Source organism: Siniperca chuatsi, linkage group LG13 (genome assembly GCF_020085105.1).
Source record: "Siniperca chuatsi isolate FFG_IHB_CAS linkage group LG13, ASM2008510v1, whole genome shotgun sequence".
Classification (NCBI taxonomy): Eukaryota; Metazoa; Chordata; class Actinopteri; order Centrarchiformes; family Sinipercidae; genus Siniperca; species Siniperca chuatsi.
This window is the reverse complement of record NC_058054.1, coordinates 2265139-2281357: the sequence shown is the minus strand read 5'-3', so window position 1 is coordinate 2281357 and position 16219 is coordinate 2265139. Positions and strand designations below refer to the sequence as shown.

The window sequence follows — 16219 nt, the reverse complement described above, 5'->3', positions numbered from 1 at the left end:
ATTGTTTGTCATGTGATTTTTCTGAACTTCGATTAACGCTAATTTAACATTATTGCCCGGCAATACTTTGACACATACAATAGCACACAGGTGGTTTAGATTTTCTCTGCAGGTTGATTTTTGTAGAAATAAACTGAAACCAACGTCACTCAAACATTCACAAACACTGTTCAGAAAATGGACAACACTGATGTAAAGTACAAACATAAACAAACACTGTATATATATATATATATATATTTTTTCCTCTTTTATAAACAGACAAACAGAAAAATCTGTCAGTGACGACAAAATACAAAAACAAGTGAAGGAAGTGATTTTATTGTTGGGGTTGAAAATTCATCACACATGCAAACAGCGATGTCGAAGCCGTGTATCATCAATATTTTATTAGCAAACCAGAGAGAAGTTAACAAAAAAAAAAACTGAAGGAACTGAACAATCTGTGTTTCTGTAGTTTCTGTACAGGTCCAAATATACTACAATATATACTATTATACAACTGGATTACAATTCATGTCATTAGTACAGCAGTCACAAAATAAAACTTCAAGTCTGTTACAGCAATGGCGTCTGAGCAAACTTCCTTTTGATTCGTCCGAGCGACCGACCGCTTTCCTCTCTGACAGCTAATATGAGCATGCTACGCTAACATTCCCTCTTTTTCTCAAATAACGTGCCGAGTCTTACATTTGTTCACTTCAACGGCAAAATAAACCTCAGAGAGCCGAAAACAAAAAGACTCTGATTTACATTTTGAGACTGACGATTTGTTCTCGCCAAAAACCAGAAAAAAAAAAAAAAAAAAAGAGGTCAAAAGGTCAAACTAAGAGATTTTTAAGGTCAAACGTGAAGATTTAGGTTAAAATAAATGGAGGTTGAGGTAAAACCAACACAGTTAAAAGTAAAACAAAAAAGAACCTCAATGTAAAACTAATTGATTTTGTGTAAAAGGCCTGACGATCAGTTCCTTCAACACCACGTCGTCCGTCCATCAGCAACACGGAGATGCGAAAAGCGTAAACTGACTTTCAGGCTTGTCATTTTAAAGGAACAGTTCAACATTCTGGGAAATACTCTTATTTGTGATTGATACCACATGTGTGTACAGTAAACGTGAAGCTACTGCTAGCCGTTGATTAGCTTAGCATAAATTCTACAGTCCAGCACATAACCCCGTGTAAAACCACAACGTGTTGTTCTCACACTTTGGTTTTTGTACGGATTAAACAAATGAGATATAACGTGTTGATGAGTGAGCTTTGGAGCTGCTGGGAGGTGGACTTTGTTACCTTTGGACAGAGCGAGGCTAGCTGTTTCCCCCTGGTTCCAGTCTTTATGCTAAGCTAAGCTAACCTGAGAGCAGTACCGATCTGAACATCTAACTCTCAGCAAGAAGGAGAATAAGCGTGTATTTCCCAAAATGTCAAACTGTTCCTTTAAACTAGTTTTACAGTTCAGGCGTCTGACGCTGAACACTGAACCTTCTGTGGTTCAAATGAAACTCTGCTCTTAATCGAGACCTAAAAGGGATCATTGTAGTGAGAAAAGCCACAAAGGATGCTGGGAAAACAGTTGCAGAGGTCTTTAAAAGCATCGAACCACAACTTCAGACGGTACTTAAGGTATCGTGGATTCCTCGTCAATCATCCGCAGCTGATTTCTTGCTGAAGCGGCATCAAACTGATCAGCCTCTTACGTCATCTCGTTTGGACATTTGGGACTTTTGGTTTTAAAGAATCGTGGCTATAAGCTGCCGTTTCCATCAAAAACAAAATCAGCGCACAAAACACACGCACATGTGCGGAGTCCAAAACACTTTCTGTGATTAATGCCTCACAAAATGTCTATTTTATTACGTCAGAAAAAGTCAAAAAATGTCAAGCCCAAATTCCTCATAGAAAACAGACATTTTAAAGGGAGTGTTTTGGTCATTGGCAGGCATAAATCAAGCTACAATAAGTGTATTAAGGAAGACAAAGACTCTTTTATCCTTAAGAAACATTTTTCCTGCAAGAATTTTGACCTCAACGCAGGAGGAAACTGCCCCCCCCCCCCGAAGAATTAGGACACACCACGCAAATCACCGAGCACCTGAGGTATCGTACACTACATGGCCAAAAGTATGTGAAAACCCCCAAATCTCAGCCTCATGCGATTGTAACATCACGTTCATTAATGTGCTGCTGTCACTGTTGTCTGAAATATCAGCATTAAGATTTCCCGTCACTGGAACCGAGACAAAACTAGGAAAACCAGAATAAAACTAAAGGTTTTGGGACCAGGCTGGAAATACGTATTCTCGCTTTAACGTGTTATTCCTCGGACTGGAGTGTTCTGCAGATCTATAAATAAATCTAATCAAAAAAGTACTCTAAAAGTATGAGGACAGGGCTGTCCACATACTTTTGGCCGTACGGTGTAGTTTGTAGCTGCAGGATAAAAAAAAAAAAAAAAGTCTTCGAGGACATTTGTTCTGCTGTGTGTCCCTGCGTTCACACTCCCATGTAGTTCTGACAAAAAACAGCTCATTCATGTGACTCGCCTATGATGAGAGTAAATGTAAACAATAACAGCAACGAGTCTGAAATCTACTGATTATGAGAAGAGGCCACAAACTGCGGCAACGTGCTGTAAAAATGTAACCTGACTTTGAAACTGTGATTAGATGCTTCTAAAGACGTCTGCAGCTGCTCGTCAGCAGCCTCTCTGCTGTGAAACTGCACGGTTAAACAGATCAATATGACTTTCACATGTATATATTTAGGGTTTTTTTGGAAGTTCAGTGAAACATTTTTGCATAGGAGAGGAGCTGGCAGGCCTGTTAATGATATTTGGATTTCTCTTTTCCAAATATCAGATCCACATTTTAAAAACTCAAACTCAAAACTTGAACTTTTTTTATCTTTGGCCACTTTTTAAATGGGAGGTTTCAAACATGAAGCCAGTGCACCAATCAGAGTAAAGGTACGGTCACATGACACCTGCAAATATTCACTCTACGTCTCACGTTTGAGCTTGAACGACGGACAAATTTAAACGCATTTCCTGTTTCAGAGCAAACTCTTGACTGCGGTCAGCCAATAGAAACACCGACGTGTTTGGAAATATAGAAGTTATTATTCTAGTTTCGTCATCACGTTCAGGACAATCTCACACTGACTAACAGTGTGTGATCATCCCTCGGTTCAGTTTTGTTGAACCTTTGTTGGCAATGTGACCGCACCTTCAGAGCAGAGGAGGAGGAGAAGAAACCTCATGAAGCCTTAACGGGTGTTTTCACACTTAATCATTCGCTAACTTTCCACTGGCCAACTTCAACTGCTTTTTAAACTGCGGTAAAACTAGATGTCATATTAGGAAAAACAAATAGGAAAATAAAAGATGGGTTATCCTCGACTAAAGAAACTCTTAGCATTTTGATATTTGGGCTTTTAGTGAGCCAGTCGTTTGATCCACTAATGTTTTTTTTTGGTTTTTAGACGTGAAGCACCTCGTGGATCGCGGCTCGTTCTCAGACCAGTTCGACACACCTGCAACACCTTCGCACAGCTGGAGCCACTTTTGTACCTTCAGCTTTACTTGCTTAGAAACTAGATATATTTTTTTCCCAGTTTCTTATACGATGTTTCCTGAAACAATACTGGAGCTTCCTCTCCAAATTATAAAATACACTTAAAGACAAAACGCAGATTGTTTTGTTGGCATTCAACAACAGCTCCCTTATAGCTTCGAAGGTGCATCCATGGCCAAGATAATAGTTGCTTTCTTTCGTTAAAAATGATAAGCTGTTTAAATGTTACTGTCCATTTCAGTATATACTCTGTTATTTTGCAGTGTTTCAGTTTTTCAGACAAACTTGGAAGAAAGAAAACCAGGTGGAGCAGAAGCAGGAAACAGCAACACCTGCTGCACTTTTATAATTGTGCCACCTGCAGGCAGCGAGTGTTTCAACTGCAGGTTTGTTTTTTTTGTTTTTTTAAAGTTTAGGTTTTCGTTGTGTGTGTTTTTATACAACATCACTGTGTCACACTGACCTGAAACATAATTCAGCTCATGGCTTTATAAATTAACATATTTATTTCCCTCTAAACATGTATGAAGTGGGCGACACATGAAGCTTTTTCAGGCACTTGACCATCAGACAAATGTGTCTTAATAGTATTAATTATCTGTACAAGTAGTCTGCTGTCTAACTGTACCAATCGACATTCAACCTGTAAAGGATTTTACTAAGTTTACAGTTCAAATATTCAGAAAGACAGAATTAAGTCAACCTACATAGATAATTTGCCTTTTATACCAGCTAGAGCCCGATTAATACTGTCTTCTCAAGGATCAGATAATGATATATCAGCCAATATTCCTTTTTTTATACATAAAATACATAAAACTATACAATCAAATATTTTACCGATATTGATATATCTGCCACAATCTGTGGACACGTGATGTCACACTGCGGTAAACAAAACGAACATTTCAGAGGTTTAATATGTAAAAAATTAAACCGGTAACACTCTTTACCTGCAGGTGGCACAAGTGGCAAAGTGACAGCAGCTGTTGCTCTCCTCGCCTGCAGGTGGCACAGGTTGGTCTGAAGCTGGATTCAGGTGCTTCACATTGATCACACCGTGTTTTGGAAAACAAGAACGTTAAATGTCAACTATAAGTGGTGACCGTTTGGGGAGGGGGGGTGAAGCAAACGCAGATCCAGAGTTCTCCCTGCGGTCATCAGACAGACAGACGGACGGTGGAAAAGCAGATTTTGGCAACGAAGGCGTCGACGCGTACAGAGGCCGGTGCACTTTTCAGAGCGTGCACTTTGACGGAAGCATGTTTGCAGGACATTACGCTGCCGGCGACCAGCAGCTCTCCCCCCGGTGGCAGGTTAAGACTCAGAAGAATCCTCTATCTACAGGAATGCGTCTCACACATGAATCCGAGCGGTTTTTCAGCCTCGGATTTCGGTGCGTTTATAGCGAGAGGATTAGACGTCTGCAGGTGGGAATCACAGGGACAGAGATACAATCCTGTCACCACACAGGCGACTCTGCGATATATTGCAAGACAGTCGTTTACGATACATCATCAACGGGAAAGAAAAACTTATCCTAACGAGGCAAAATAATTTCTCTCGAAAGCAGGAATCAATCATTTGTTTATTATTTACTGCACTGTGAAGTTTAACAGAGTCGTGTGGACAGCTGAGATGAGAGAGTGTGTACCAAAGTGCATAGAGTTTAAACACACACACACAGCAAGAGCCTCAGTATTGCAACAGAAGTGGGATATTGTTGTGAGAGTATCGATGATGTATCGCAGAGAACGTTTCACAATATATCGCCTTTTGGATTATCATCCCACCTCAAGTCTGCAGAGAGGTGAGGACGGTCGGCTCGCTCTTTAGTCATGCAGTAAAGACAACGAAACACGATGAAGACCAAAGCTTTAGGATCCGACCTGAGGCGTTAGGACCCAAAGGTGCCGGCGAGGCAGGGCGGGGCGGGGGGCGGTGCTGGGGGTCAGGAGTGATCAGGAGTGATCCATGGGTTCGATGGCGTTGCTCTGTTCGGCATCCTGACTCTCCATCTCCTCCAGTTCCTCCGCCTTCCTGTCAGGTTTGCTGGCCGCCGTAGCGCCTGCAGCAGATGGAGGTTCGTGGTCGACTGTAGATGTCGGTTCGCCCGTCTTAGTCCCGCCTGTCCGCTCCTGGCTGGCCCCGCCCCCTGCAGCAGCAGCACTCTGCTGCTCTCTCAGGTGGCGCTCCATGGACGCCTGGATGGTGGAGACCATCTCTTGCAGCTTCTTCCGCTGCTGCTCCATCAGGCTGGGGTCCAGACCACGACCATCCTTCATGGTGACGAAGCCCGGAGCCATGCGGACCAGCTCTCTGGTGGCGTCCTCGGGGATGTCCGACAGGTCTGGGGGGCCTCGGGACACGCTGGCACTCAGGTCCACACCGCTGCTGTGTTGGCGCGTGATAGGCCGGTGTTCTGGAGGGGAGGAGCCCCCGGCGCTGCCCAGAGAGTGGCCTTTACCCTGGAAGGCGGTGACGCTCTGCAGCTGCTCCTTCTTACGGACAACGCCGCCGCTGCCCAGCCGCAGCACGCCATGGGATGGACTCCCCTCTCTGCTGCCCCTGGTGGCCGCCTCCGAGCGCAGCTGGACCAGAGCCTCCTTCACCAGCTCCTCCACATCAGGGCCGACGGGGAAGTGACCGGCAGCGTCCACGCAGAGCTCCAGACGCTCCTCTGCTGCGTTATAAACAAACGTTTTCCCCGTCAGATGAGGCAGCGTGCAGTGCTTCCCGTCCATCAGGCCTGAAAGACAGGACGATCAAAGACTCAGGATATTAAGACACAAGTTCAATTATAATTTATATCCAGCTGATCTAATATTGCAGAAATTAATCGCACAAATATAATGAGGGAGGTTAGGTGTACCAAATACAGCGATAGATACAGGGTACGCTTTAAATTTTTCTATATTGGTGCCAATACAAAACCTGAGTTTCTGAACTATTAAACTTATTTTCAATATCTTTCCTTCTTTGCACAAAAACTTAAATGTTAAAAGTGAAATGCTGTCTTAAACTAAGAGCCACAGAAGACCTTAAGTTACAGGAGTTACAGTATGAAATGAACCAAATCTTGATTAAAGTCAGTAAATATCCGATCAAGAGAAGAAGTGAACAGGACTAAGAGCCTAACGAAGTATCAACTGCCAACTTTCAGTGATGTTACGCTCAAAGCAGACTACTCGGCACATGTGTCTAAGCCTCGCTTCAACGTGCCAAAAATCACCTGACCACCACAAACCAATCAGCCGAGTGTAGATCAGATAAACACTCCAAAGTTAATATGAAGTTTCTGCAGTCTTAGTTAGTCAAGTGGAGATCTTCCAAAGTTACAGTCTCCTTTAGTTTCCCAGACAGTGTTTCCACGCTGCGCTGCAGTGCAGCGACAGTAACACAAAAAGAGGATTTTCTACTAAAAAGACTGGAAGATATCCACTTGATTTGATTAAGAAGGGATCTTTTAATGGTCTGTATGAACAGGAAGAATGATTACAGGAAGCAAAACCTGTTTCAGTGTTCATATGCGCACCTGACTATTGTTTTAAGCCAGACATGAAAAATGTGCGAACCTGTCCTTTAAAAAGTGTTTGTTCTTATCATATTACCTCTATTTATGTTCACTTATATTTTCTCTGCTTCAGCATGAGGTCTAGCAATTCATTCTTCCATAAATGCAATACCAGGAAGCACATGTCACCATTCTGAAATGTTCACATGCACTGTAGAAACCTGGCCTCTGTTCTTCAAACGCAGATCACCGAGTTATCCAGATTATATTGTTTATGATCGGACATGAGTTTGGATTTTTTGGTTCTTCGAAGCTGCTTTAAAATTAATCTGGAACTGTTGTTACAGCAGCAAGTCCTTAAACCCAAACCTGCAAAAGTGCAGCTTATCGACAGCTGGATTATGACGTTTTACGGTGAACCACAAACACGAACTCCTTTCCAGATGTTTCTCGCTTTCTGAGGTTTATAACGAAATGTGTTGACATAATTAGGATTTTAGAAGAGAACATGCTGTTGGTGTAATTATCACGATTAAATGTTCATACTTAGTAGTATGAAAAGAAGAACTTTTCCTTTAAGACACATACATACACACACACACACACACATAAAAATATATAGTTTGAGAAACTGTTAACAAAAAGACACAAACTCAACTAAAAGATTCTGACTGTTAAAAGATCAATGGAGCCAGAACATGTGGCATTTAATTTGTCATTTGAACACTAAAACTTAGTAAATGATTAACTGCAGAATGCACTTTGTTGAAAACTGTTCATGAAATTAAAGCTGCTTCTGAATAGACTTTAGTGAGATCTCCCTTCGTAGCAGGCATCACTCGAAGTCTGAGCACATTCACTGCTCACGGCTCAGGTTTAACAGTGTGGAAACACTGTAGAGCACAATGTTGAGAACAAAACCAGTAACAACGCAGGAACACATAAAATGAGATTGGCCCAATCCCAGTCTCCACCCTAAAACCTAAACCCTGAACCCTCACAGACTTAGCCGACGTCACCTGGTAAGTGCTTGAATGCGAGAGGCTGCGAGGGCCCGAAATAATGGGACAGCACGTATCACGCTATCTTGACGACGCCAAAACATGTTATGTACAGTTGTGGGTTTTTATTTTACTTTTTTCACGGCCAAGGAGACGAGAGGTCATTTCCAAATAATCAATTTACTCGTTTTTTATCAAAACAGCATCATACGCTTACATGTAAACTTCTTTCTTCTCTTTCTCCATGTTCGTTTACCTTTTTTCAAACGCCTCAGGGCTTCTCCTGGTAGCCCTGCGTTTAACGCCACAACGCTATGAACTGTGGGTTATTCCCTCAGTGTGCATAGAGGGCTCAAAAAGTCTGCGAGAGGGCCATCGTGCACCTGACGATTTGACGTTGGGACAGCCCAAAGCCCTCGCGGACCGGGAACGCACTTCAAAGTCCGTGAGTGTGGAGATTGGGATTGGGCCACTTATGTCCGTGAGTCTATTGCCCCACTGCATGCTGGGAGGGTTCCCAACACACCTAACCTCATGTAACTGCAATCACATGATCTGCACTCAGCCAATCACATGAGTGCTGATCATCTCTACTCATGTTGCCTTTATTTCAAAATAAGAGAGCTCTGTTATTCACGATAACTTCATCCAGAATTAACAAATCAGTCCTCAAACTGCTTTCAAAGAACCAAATGAGCAGGACGAGAAGAAACAGGATTATTTTAGCCCGATAACAGCATGTTAGCCTGAATTAGTTAAGCTACATTTCAAGAACAGGGTCCTGGTTACAGAAGAAATGTGTATATATGTGTTGTTTACATAAAGAATTGGATTACTGCAAAAAAGCCGACTGTAACCTGCATGTTAACGCACTGCATCAAGTGTAAACAAACGTACCCATGTCTTTCTTGACGATGTTGTAGAAGACACCACCCTGCTGGAATAAGTGCGGCAGCTTCTTTGCGTACGACCAAACGTCCTCACCTGGAACAGACAAGAGAGAAACCGTTCACATGAAAGATTCAAGGAAGCAGCTGGAACTCGAAACACACCGCAGGGTTCGCGTGTGCTCCGACCACAGTAAAAGCAGAAGTGACAGCTGATTTTCAAAGCATATTAAAATGTAATGAAACCAACATTTGCTTGTAAGGAGGCTGAATGTATAATTGCTGTCTTAAAAAGGAAAAGTTCCAGGCAGACAAGTTTAAAAGGAACCTTTGACACAGTTAAACCACCGATTTGGAATCAAAAAAGAAAGTGAACACGCGTCTAAAATGTCCGTTTCAAACATCCACATTGTAAAACTGCTCGCACACGCAGCCATGGTGAGTAAGCGGCTCTGCGTGTGGCCTAATGTTGGGTTTCCCAACCTGAAGGTCAGCGACCCCTCGATGGGACGCAAGATCAATCCGAAGGGTCCGAAGACGGGAAAGAAAAGACGACTTCTCTCTAATCTTTGCTTTTTTGAAAAGTTACAGCTAACTTATCAATTAACGTTTGAGGGGAAAGTAACTCTTTGAACTTGTTAAACTAATCACACCTCGTAGACAGATGCAACCTGTGACGAGGTTGACATAGAAACTGCTTTGTTTTAAGGGGTTTAAAAGCCAAAAAAGTTGGGAACCACTCAAATTTTTTGACAACTTACAGTTTGGATATCAATCTAAAAGAATCAATCTCGATGATCAGTCGTGGTTGAGCAATATTAAGTAGTGAAACGATGTGTTGATTAAATGATTAGTTGATCGATTCACCGCCAACTGTTTAATATCATTGTAATCTGGACATCTTAACTGAACTGAATAGTGATAAACGTCCAAGGTGACGTCTTCAGATGTCTTGTTTTGTCCGACCAACAGGTATTCAGCTAAGAATCATACAAGTTTTTTAAACAAAACCAGCATATTTCTCACAATTCAGCAGCATATTTTTTGCATTTTTGCCTGAAAATTAACTTAAATGATTAATATATTTAATGTAATCAACACATTGTTTCATTCACCGTTAGTTGCAACCCTACTTATTATTTACCTTTACCTTTTCCTCTTCTAACTTGGTCTGGAGTTCAACTTGTCTTTTCTAAAACTGTCTGACTGCTCGCGTGTCTTCCTCCGACACTATATACTGTTGTCAATGCGTGTCTGCTGGTGTCACCACATCTCCGAGTCTCTGAAATGAAGCTGCAGAGTAAAACAACACGACTCGCAGTCAAAAATAAGATCCAGGGGTAAAGAAACCGTGACGGTAAAACTGCTGCTGTGGTTTTTTTACAGCGATTGTGATCAAGTATTTTTGCGGCACACACCCTTTTCACAGTCACTACAACCACACCTGAACTAAATATTCCAGGTGTTTTCTAGGGATGAACAATACACTAACTTATTTTATCAAGCTAAAGTCATTTTAAATGCTTTGCCTGTCAAAGCACTTTGTAAACTCTGTATTTAAAAGGTGTTATATAAATATAGTTATTATTATTATTATTAAAATGTTTAGTCAGTAATGTTGTGATATCAAAATGTAATTTTTATAGGATTCATTTTTTAAATTCCACATGCATGACTTTGCATTTTCACTCATGTTTTCGAATTTTAAATAGAAAAACGCTGTACATCGTATGTTTTTCAATAAAATATCTGGGTAGTCTTAATATATAAAAAGTATGGTGTTGTTCCGGTATGATTAACTAAAAGCAAATAGGATATTAGCATCTGAACATCTCTACTGATACTGAGCCGTAGAAAGTCTCAGTGTGAAGACACTGAGCTCCGGTTCAGAAACACTGTCTGCTGAGCGGATGTTTTAACCAGACGGGAGGATTATTGAATATGAGCTCTTGCTAACAGGAAGTGCAGCGTCAGGCCTGCGGAGCATTCAGAGTGCAGATGAAACCTTCCTGAATATCGACAGACGCTGACTGTTGGCCGGCCGATCTGTTTATCTGAACGCAGCCGCGACCTTTGACCCTGTTGGCAGGTGAGACGGGGAGGGGTCGAGATGCCTGAGTCAGCACATTGAGGTCACACACACACACACACACACACACACACACACACACAGACTTTCTGGTAGCATTCGGGGCAGCTGATCAGAAACAGACGCTCTGACGGGCGTCACCTGCAACCTGTGAGCTCAACCAGACGCTCAGCTGATACCTGCGGTTTGTTATTCACCCGCCTGCCGTGACCAATCAGAACCCAGCGTGCACGTGTGCTGTGTACACCTGGACAAGAGCATGCGAGCAGCGTGAAACAGCAACGGTTTTCCCCTCAGCCGCTCCGCCAGATCAGTCCATAAGTGCGGTTGCATTCAGCTGCATTAAACAACGTGGGGTGAAATTTAGGAGGCAGCGTGAACACATTCAATGTCAAACAGATGCAGATTCACTCCAGATGTTGCAAACTGAAATGAAGACACACCTGCCCTCCATCACTTGAAGTACATTAGGAGGGGATCTGCTAACGTCCAGTATAACAGGAGGAACGATTACAGCAAGCAAAAACCTGTTTCAGTGTTCATATGGGCACCTGACTACTGTCTTAGGACGGACTTGAATGAACCATGACACGAACATACACAACTCTGCGAACTACGGCTTCAAATATGACCGCTGAACTGAATCGACTTGAATATTTCAAGCTTCAACAAACAGCTATTTACTGTAGAGTAAATACAGACCAGTTATTGATTCAACAGTTTTTAATCAGCTGCTGTTTGACTTCAGCCGGTGAATGGGTTTCTGTGATTTACAGCCAATTTACCACCCAGATATAAACACAGTTGGTCCAGGACATCACTTTTTCTTAAACGTCTTTCATGTTGCTGAAACATTTACGTTTTCACCGAACATGAGAAGACTGTCTTCTTTACAGATGAATTATGCTTTTACTGATCGATCAATTCATTCGTCAAAACCCCCCCAAAAAATGTCACGTATCGATCACAAGCGATGTCTTCAAACTGCCAATTCAGTCTCAGTCTAGTCGTGTTATTCTCCCGTCACGCCGTAAAAACTGCAACAAGATAATGTTTGGGATTTTTACAATTAACCAACTATATAACCTGCGATTAATTTTCTGTGTATCAACTAATTGATTAATTAGTTAATCATTTCCGCTCCATAAGGAACAGCCGTCTGGGAGATCTTAGCACCCGGATGTCCTACATGATGCCTGATCTACAACAGGTCCAACTGGGGACCATAAACACAAACTAGTCAGAATGACGAGTGAAGGTTTCTCCAAAATAAAATGACTCATCAAAACGCTTTTTCAGACGCGTGTTAAAAGTACAAGACTATAACTCAGATCTTGACATTGGCATTATTAATTAAAGATATTTAACCGGTCAGGACTGGACAGAACTAAAGTGGAGCTTAGAATTTGAGGTATGATTTAAAGTTAAATTTAATTATAATTTAAATGGAGACATCTGCAATTCTTGTAGTCAAAAAGTGACTGTGGATGTCTTTAAACGGAGGTTTCATACAGCAGTAATGGCAAAACTAACTTTAGTCTCTAATCAAACTGTCAAGTCAATGACAAATTAAACTAATTACGCAGATCTGTAATATATATATAAATTTCAATTTTAAATATTCCAGCCGACGTTCAAACTGTTTTCAGGTTTCGTATCACCTGACTGAATCCTCTGGACTGTTTACTCTAAATGTTTCGCCGATTAGCTCAAACATAATCAACAGAATAATCAATAATGAAAATAATCACTAGTTGCCGCCTAACTTCAGCTGATGAAGTGACGTGCCACACGCGACCTGGATAACGAGTTTATCTCTGCCTTACAATCTGCTCTCAGAACTGTGGAAGAAGTTTCATTAGGAGGCGGGGGAGACCTCGGGGGAGGCGGCCTACATGTCACACTCTTTGATTCTTACCCATCAGGGTTGCTAGGAGACAGAGGGAGGACATCTCAAGGTCAATGTTGTCCTGTAGTTCCCGGCTGCTCGTCCTGCCGGACGTCACGGCGTCCTCGCTCTTCGCAGAGTGCAGGGCGGAGTGCGAGCTGGAGGCTCGCGGTATGGAGGCCGCGGGGCCCTTGTCCTCGGGGCCCCTCAGTATCTCCACTGTCACCCTGTCGCCGTGCTGCAGCGCCACCGGCTCATTCTCCTCGCCGTCCTTCGGGGGGACCAGCTCTTTGGGCGGAAAGCCGTAGCGGATGCACTGCTGCGGCGGCGGCACGCCGAACTGGTTGGCGATGCTCCTCTGAAGCTCTGGGAAGGTGGTGTGGGCCTGCAGGGTCAGCATGGCCTGCCTGCCGTCACTAGTGGTCACACGGATCTTCTTCTCCTTATTGGACGAGGAGTGGGAGGAGGATTTGGTGGGCGTGACCGGAGCTGAAGAGGAGGATGCTTCCGGAGAGCCACCTGGGGAAGTCGTCCGGACGTGGCCCTTCTGCTCCTGCTTCAGCTTGTCAGTCCGTCTCTTCTGAGTGACGAAGGCCTGCTCGCTGATGCTCTGCTGGATGCTGCGCTCCGCTCGGCTCATCGTCAGCTCCTCTTTGTGGAGCGTCTTTGCTTTCTGACCAGTCAGGATGATCTTTGTGGGCGGCTGGGGGTCCGTCACCTGCTGAGTCTCCGTGGCGTCGGTGAGACGCTGGACATGAGCCCCGTCTATGGACACCGGGTTGTATTCGTCCGGGTTCTTCTTGGCGGTGTGATGCAGGATGGTGTTTACTACTTTTTGCACCAGGATCTCGCTGCCAAACTCACCTGGGAAGTGCTTGGTGACCAGCTTCATGGCCACGTCATACACGTTGCTGTTTAAAGTCGGGTCAGTCTCATACTGGAACCAGTATACTGTCTCTCTCACCACCCGACCCCCCCACTCCAGCGTGATGGGGAAGGCCTCGGGGAGGTTGTCATACTCCTTCCCCTCCCAGAAATGCTTGAAGCCACACCCACATTTCCCGCCCTGGGAGTGGGTGTTGGTTCGGTCCCCGTCCAGGTAAACCACCGACCCGTTGCCGTGGATGTGGCGGACCGATGTGCCATGACACCAGTTGCAGGTGTTGAGGGAGCTCAGTTTATAATCCGGGGTGAGGACGTCTCTCTGGGAGTCATAAGAGCAAACCACGTTGTTGAGGGGGAAGCTGTAGTTCTTGTCCGGCCGCAGCTGGCCGTGAGTGGTTTTGGCCAAGTTGTAGAGCTTCCCACCAGGAACCAGCCACTCCGGCGGGACATGGAGCTCAGAGAGGGCGCCGCAGATCAGGCAGCGGTGCAGCCGGTTCTCCATCACCGACTTCTTAGCTGCCTCGGTCACCTCCTCAGGCTGGATGCCGATCACGCCGGTCCGTCTGTACACATACTGGTGCACATCAGCCACCAGCGACGGGTGGATGCTGTGCTTCTCCATGAACACCTCCTCCATGGCGTTGACCAGCCGCATCAGATATTTATCCTGCAAGCTGCGATCGCCGCCGATCACACAGCTCCCGTCCGGTTCCAGCTTGATGTACTTCCTGATGAGCTCCTGAGGGACTCCCCAGGCCTTCGGGAGCAGGCGGGCCGGCAGCTTGGGCAGCACCGTGTTCTTGATTCCCACCAAAGGGATGTAGTGGTTCCGGCCAGAGCTGCTCCAGGCGATGCAGATGGGTTTGTTGAGCTTCCCGTCTTTACCCCTGCACTGCTCCTCGGCCACCAGCCCAGGCAGGAAGGTGGCAGAATAATCGCCAGAGCTCCTCATTCCACTCAGGGAGTCCAGCAGGATTATGGGTCGGTGGAGGACGTTGGCCAAGCCGAATATATGGATGTTGCGTAGTCCGAGCGGGACGCCTTCGGGCGGGATGAACAGGGGGTCGCACTCATTGATGATGTCCTCCCACTCTGCAGCATCAATAAAATCCTGGAAGAGAGCCTTATAGCGGTCCAGGTTCTGCTTGAAGTTCTGTTTCAGGTTTTCTCTCAGGGCGTGCCAGAACAGTTCTCTACCCACCAGCGCTCTGGACACGGCATGGACCAGGCAGTGCCCGTCTCCATCCACGTGGACGGGGATGAGACATTCCCTGTTGCTGTTGGCTTTCTTGACCTCCTCCAGAGTGTCATGGAGGTAAATGAGGCTTCCTGACCTGTCCTTGCCGTAGCCCATGGTGGAAACATGGTCCAGCTCAATCAGAAAAGCTCTGTCTCCCAGGAGCGAGCAGTCAAACATCTCACCTTGGTTCATTTCCCTCAGCAGCTTGGCTTTGCCGGTTTGTTTATCCATGCCATACCTGGTGAGGACCGGAGACAGGAGCTTGCAGTGATAATTAGAAAGCCCCATTACTTTCACCAGCTCCGTCCCTTTCTTTGGGGCCCCGGTGACGCCGAGCAGGGCGTTTCTGAGCAGATTGTGAAGCACAACATCTGGATCAGTCACTTCTTCGACATTTAACAGGTTCTTCTGTTCGTGGCGTTGACCACACTCCGTGCACTCGATGCTAATGGAGCCGTAAGCAGGGAAGAATAGCCTCGCCTGACATTTCGGGTCTGGGCAGGTACCAGACAAAATACGCTTGTCTTTTTTCTTTGAGCTCTGCAGCAGCGACATTTCCGGTGAAAAAAGCTGAAACTGTCTGTCAGCTTCACAAAACCATGATAGTCACACTCCGGCGAGGCTGTCAGACGAGCTTTGACTCTGCTAACGGTAGTTATTTGCCAGAATAACACAAGAACAACACGGAAGCGGCTGTTTTTTTTCTTTAGCAACTGACCGTTGCTAAACGTAATACGTCATGACGTGAGATTGTGGGACTTGTAGTTGTGCTATGTAATTACTTTTAAATATTTACACATGAGAAAAAGAATGACAACCTTTTCACTTACACTTGTGCCAATATCACTCGAAAATGAGAGCAGATCTATTTATTTTTTTACGGGCATCCATTATTAAATTATTCAAATTAGCAGCGTTAACGTTCAATAGACTATATTTACCAGAATGCAACGCGCCGCAGCGACGTCTTGTTGTGTCAGGAAGTGGATAAGGCAGAATCATGGCAGCTTGGACAGAGTGGATGGATTGTTTCCCAAAGTATCTTATAAAAATTGGTCACCAAACTGTATTAAAAACCATTTTTGGCTGCAGGTGCTTGTACAGTTTTGTGGTTCAGTGTGGTTTGTATGATTCGGTACTG

At 44.5% G+C, this 16219-nt stretch overlaps 1 protein-coding gene across 1 annotated transcript; it reads right to left on the bottom strand.

The window, feature by feature from the left end:
* Positions 1-305: 305 nt before the first annotated feature.
* Positions 306-15841, bottom strand: vcpip1 (valosin containing protein (p97)/p47 complex interacting protein 1). The gene is made up of 3 exons (XM_044219695.1): positions 12984-15841; positions 8987-9073; positions 306-6323 (listed from the first exon to the last, which is right to left on the bottom strand). The coding sequence occupies exons 1-3, from the start codon at positions 15631-15633 to the stop codon at positions 5536-5538; spliced, it is 3525 nt and encodes a 1174-aa protein (XP_044075630.1). The 5' UTR covers positions 15634-15841; the 3' UTR covers positions 306-5535.
* Between the last annotated feature and the right edge of the window lie 378 nt (positions 15842-16219).

Coding starts and splice junctions, on each gene's coding strand:
- vcpip1 (XM_044219695.1), bottom strand. CDS start 15,633: ATGTCGCTGCTGCAGAGCTCAAAGAAAAAAGACAAGCGTATTTTGTCT. Junction 9,074..12,983: donor TCTCCTAGCAACCCTGATGG/GTAAGAATCAAA, acceptor TGTCTGTTCCAG/GTGAGGACGTTTGGTCGTAC. Junction 6,324..8,986: donor CATCGTCAAGAAAGACATGG/GTACGTTTGTTT, acceptor CCTGTCTTTCAG/GCCTGATGGACGGGAAGCAC.